This window comes from Sinocyclocheilus grahami, unplaced genomic scaffold, assembly GCF_001515645.1.
Source record: "Sinocyclocheilus grahami isolate Dianchi unplaced genomic scaffold, SAMN03320097.WGS_v1.1 scaffold428.1, whole genome shotgun sequence".
Lineage (NCBI taxonomy): Eukaryota > Metazoa > Chordata > Actinopteri > Cypriniformes > Cyprinidae > Sinocyclocheilus > Sinocyclocheilus grahami.
In genome coordinates this window covers 400,229-404,064 of record NW_015505607.1, presented here as the reverse complement: position 1 = coordinate 404,064, position 3,836 = coordinate 400,229, and the positions used below count along the sequence as shown (strand labels likewise).

General features: G+C 35.2%; 1 protein-coding gene across 3 annotated transcripts; it reads right to left on the bottom strand.

Moving 5' to 3' along the window:
* Positions 1 to 968: 968 nt before the first annotated feature.
* On the bottom strand, positions 969 to 2,373 carry LOC107551640 (uncharacterized). 3 transcript variants are annotated; one of them, XM_016233325.1, is made up of 2 exons: positions 2,277 to 2,373; positions 969 to 1,888 (listed from the first exon to the last, which is right to left on the bottom strand). In XM_016233325.1, the coding sequence occupies exon 2, from the start codon at positions 1,819 to 1,821 to the stop codon at positions 1,180 to 1,182; it is 642 nt and encodes a 213-aa protein (XP_016088811.1). In that variant the 5' UTR covers positions 1,822 to 1,888; positions 2,277 to 2,373; the 3' UTR covers positions 969 to 1,179. The 3 variants fall into 3 exon arrangements, with proteins under 3 accessions (XP_016088811.1, XP_016088812.1, XP_016088813.1); XM_016233326.1 differs by having other exon boundaries at positions 2,305 to 2,373; XM_016233327.1 differs by lacking the exon at positions 2,277 to 2,373 and adding an exon at positions 2,149 to 2,234.
* Positions 2,374 to 3,836: the final 1,463 nt, after the last annotated feature.

Here is a 3,836-nt window from a genome sequence, read left to right as displayed (position 1 = left end):
GCAATACATTTTCATCTTGTTGATGAATGCAAAATATATAGGAACACCTTGTCATACAGTAAATGGTGAAGCTGGGCAGGTGCATGTTTTATACAAAAGGCAATACAAACAAATTAATAGATCATAAATGAGTATTTCATCATGAATAGAGAATCTGTAAACAATAACTTTCACATTGGTATTCAAAACATAAACAACATATTGTTGTTCATAAATTAGATCTTTGGTTTTAAATGTGGAATTATTGAAACCAAAGGCACATTTTTTTCTGAGATCTAAAGCTTATTTTCTAGTATAGAGTCATATTCATTCCTTCCTTTGAGACGCCATGTTTTGCATGTAAAAAACAAGTAAACAAAACTTCTTGCTGGGTGGGAAACGTTACAGAATGACAAGCAGGAAGAGAAATATAGTAAAACATTTTTGATGTTTTTTACTTTGTTTACCATTTTGTACTGGTATTAATATTTCAGTCCAGATATGCTTACTTTCCCCCCAGTTTTTTATGGAAACATAGCTCTTCACTCTCCTTTTTTTTTACAGCAAGTATTGTCTTACAGCAGAAATCAATGTGCCAGACTGTTAGATTTTGAAAAATTCTATACATATTAACATGAAATTATAAAATTTAAAATTTAAAAATATCTGTGAAATCTCTTCAAGAGGAATTAAGACAAAGTACAAATGCTACATTTTCATGTTTAATATATTGCTAAATTTCACAGATTCAAATAACAATTGTTGCAATACAAGAAATCAACAGTAAATCAAAATGGTCACAAATTTAGAGCAGATTTGCAACTGCAGAACAGAAGACAAAAATATATATTTTAATAAATATTAATTGTTATGTAGTAGTTAACGGCTTAAAAGATTACACAAAAATATTACAAAAAATTACATTGAGAAAAAATATTACAATGATAAATTCCAACTTCAAACAAGTAATCTGTTTCTAATGTGTAGATGAGTAAAAATGAATTTAACCATATTAATCTGGACCAATTAAAACAAAGGTTTACATGCACTGCAATGTCTTTACTTTTAGTAATATGATTAGCAGAATTTCATTAAATTTGTTAATTACAGTGCCTTTACCACATCTCAACATCACGTCACAGATTATATTCAATTAAAGTATAAATATCAATTAACTAGTTCTCAAGTACTCAGGAATAATTACTTCCCTTTCTTTTGGCAAACATGATTTTTCATGAAGGGACATATGGATACCTTACAGGACCAGCATTTCTCCATTGTGTGTTTATCCTCGGTTTGCATTCCACACCCTTTACATGGCTTCAGATCTTTAACATTCGGGTCCTGCGATTGGCTTTCCTGCTTTATGAGACTCTCCAGAGAACTCTTAGTACTGGAGTCTGTGCAATGGGCTATTCCAATCACAGTAATTCTCTTTGGGTCCCAAACACAATCCTCCTCAAGTCCCACACCACCAGAGGCAGAGGCAGGCAACCAGGCTGTATCATATCCCTGCTGATGCCACGTGGTCTTCAGGTTCAGGCTCTGCCCATCAATCTTCTTCACTTTACCCACTCTCACTCGCAGCTTTAACACGACTCTATCATTAGGAGCACATAATGGGTAACCCATTGCTTTGTTAATATTCCTACTACAGTAGACACCAGGGCCCAGAGTTCCCCCAGCAGAGGGCCGAAACCCTGATGACATGATCACTGGGGCATTGCTTTTGTGTGTCCCATGGTACATAATATAGCCATGGCTCTTCTTGGGCTCTTGACCTGGTTTAAGGTGCTTTGATTTATCACAGTATGCCTCCCATCCACTGAATTCCACTGGCATTTTGGCACTTACACAACTATTTGAGATTGCAATGATCTTTGGATGCTCCTTTATAAGACTGCAGTTCCTACAAAACACAATTTTAGAAACAATTATGAATTTAAGGTTGAATTAAACAATCAAAACATTCAAATGGTAAAATATCCCTTAAAAATGCCTCGATGGACCTGATGGAAGATTATTATACTGTGAAACCACATACATATTTCCATTACTTTCTTTTTTAAATAAATTAAAAATAAATATACTGCTTTCGCTTGATTGACAGTTTATCTCCACACGTGCATTTGGCAGCAACAACACCTCAAGATCCATAAGGCCCAGTACCTCGGAGGACGACATTATAGTATCGAAATCGGTCAAACCGCTTCCAAGATCAACCTTTACTACGCAGACTGTTTTAGCGGCTTTAAATTAATATACATAAAATGACGACGAAAAAGCAATTTGCCAACCTTGAGAAAGAAAATTCCACTTCCTTACTTTTGTCTTTTCCAAGTGTGTTACTGTAATCTGACGCGCAAACACATACTTTCACTTTCACTTTTCACTTAGCCTACATAACCAGATTATATCATACCTTTATATTATATTGTTCATTTTATAAAAAATTGAAAGGTGCTGTAAGCGGGTATGTTTTGCATAAACGACTCTACTCCCCTGAACGATACTTTAATAACTGTAGCTAAGTATAGATATTGAGACTGATCGCTGTGTAAGCCCTCTAGTCTCTCCAAACAGAGTTGCCAGGTCCCAGGAAAATTTCCAGTCCAAGCCCGACTCAAAACCCGTCTAAAAGGAATAAAAACGATCAGCTACGGCCTTAAAACTAACTTTCTGATTTTGTTATTACTATTTATTATTTTAGCTAAACATGTTTATGTGTAGTATGTGCATATTTAATTATTTAAACTGTATTTAATTCCTCTTCAGTTATACTTATTTTTTAAGGCTACTTTTAGTTCTTCTTTTACTCTACTTCTTTTTTTCAAATTTTCAGCACTTTACATGATAAATAGTTTCAAATGTAAGCTCTAAATATGAGTAACACTGTCACAATGTGATGAGCTGACAATCATCCTTAAAAGTCAAGTCAAACAGGTTATTTATATAGCCTAGCCTTTTTTTCCACATTACAGTTTCAAAGAAGCTTTACAGAAGATCATGATGTTAATGTTTATAATTTATTTATACCTTTATGCCTTAGTAGCATTTACCAGATTAAATTTGTCTATAAGTTTTTCTATACCTTAAAGGAATAGTTCACCCAAAAATGAAAATTACCCCATGATTTACTCACCCTCAAGCCATCCTAGGTGTATAACTTTTTTCTGTCCTACGTGAGTTCACGAGAGACATGTGTTCCAGCGCATGACGTAGGACGTGGGCGTAGCGTAAATTCCAGTGAGAATATGCTAGTCTCGCGAGAACCAAGTTTTGATTACAGCAAAGGAAATCCAGTTTCCACTTAGCTTATATCGAAATCCTCTGACAATTTTCTTTACAAATCCTCGTTTTGTTCTTTTAATTTGTGACCGGTGTTTTGTTTTGCTCTCTCCTCTGTGCTTCTGTGTTCGTCACTTCTCACCGCAGCTTACACTATGCTTATGTCCAACGTCATAAAACACCGCTCCCTCGTGAACGCGCATATGACAGTTAGCTGAAGCTATTGTTTATAAAGTTTTAAATATGGATATTTTTCTTACACAAATGCACCGATTCACTTCAGGAGGCCTTTAAATCCAGGCTTTATTCATGAACGTGGTCAGACAGGCAGGGTCCAGTACCAGCAAAAAATAAAATCCCAGGCAAAGAGTAATCCGTAAACAGGCAATGGTCAGGGCAGGCAGCAAAACAATTGTAAAAACCAGGTAAACAGTCCAAGATCCAAAAAACAAAAAGGCAAGGCAAAGGAAAACAAGGAAACGCAGGCAGAAACACGGAAACTAGCAAACATTACAAGCTAACAATAAAAAAACAATACTCAGCAATGTGAGTGTGTGTGTTTGCTTGCA

Excerpts from the sequence above, each read along its gene's own strand:
- LOC107551640 (XM_016233325.1), bottom strand. The coding sequence starts at position 1,821 with ATGCCAGTGGAATTCAGTGGATGGGAGGCATACTGTGATAAATCAAAG.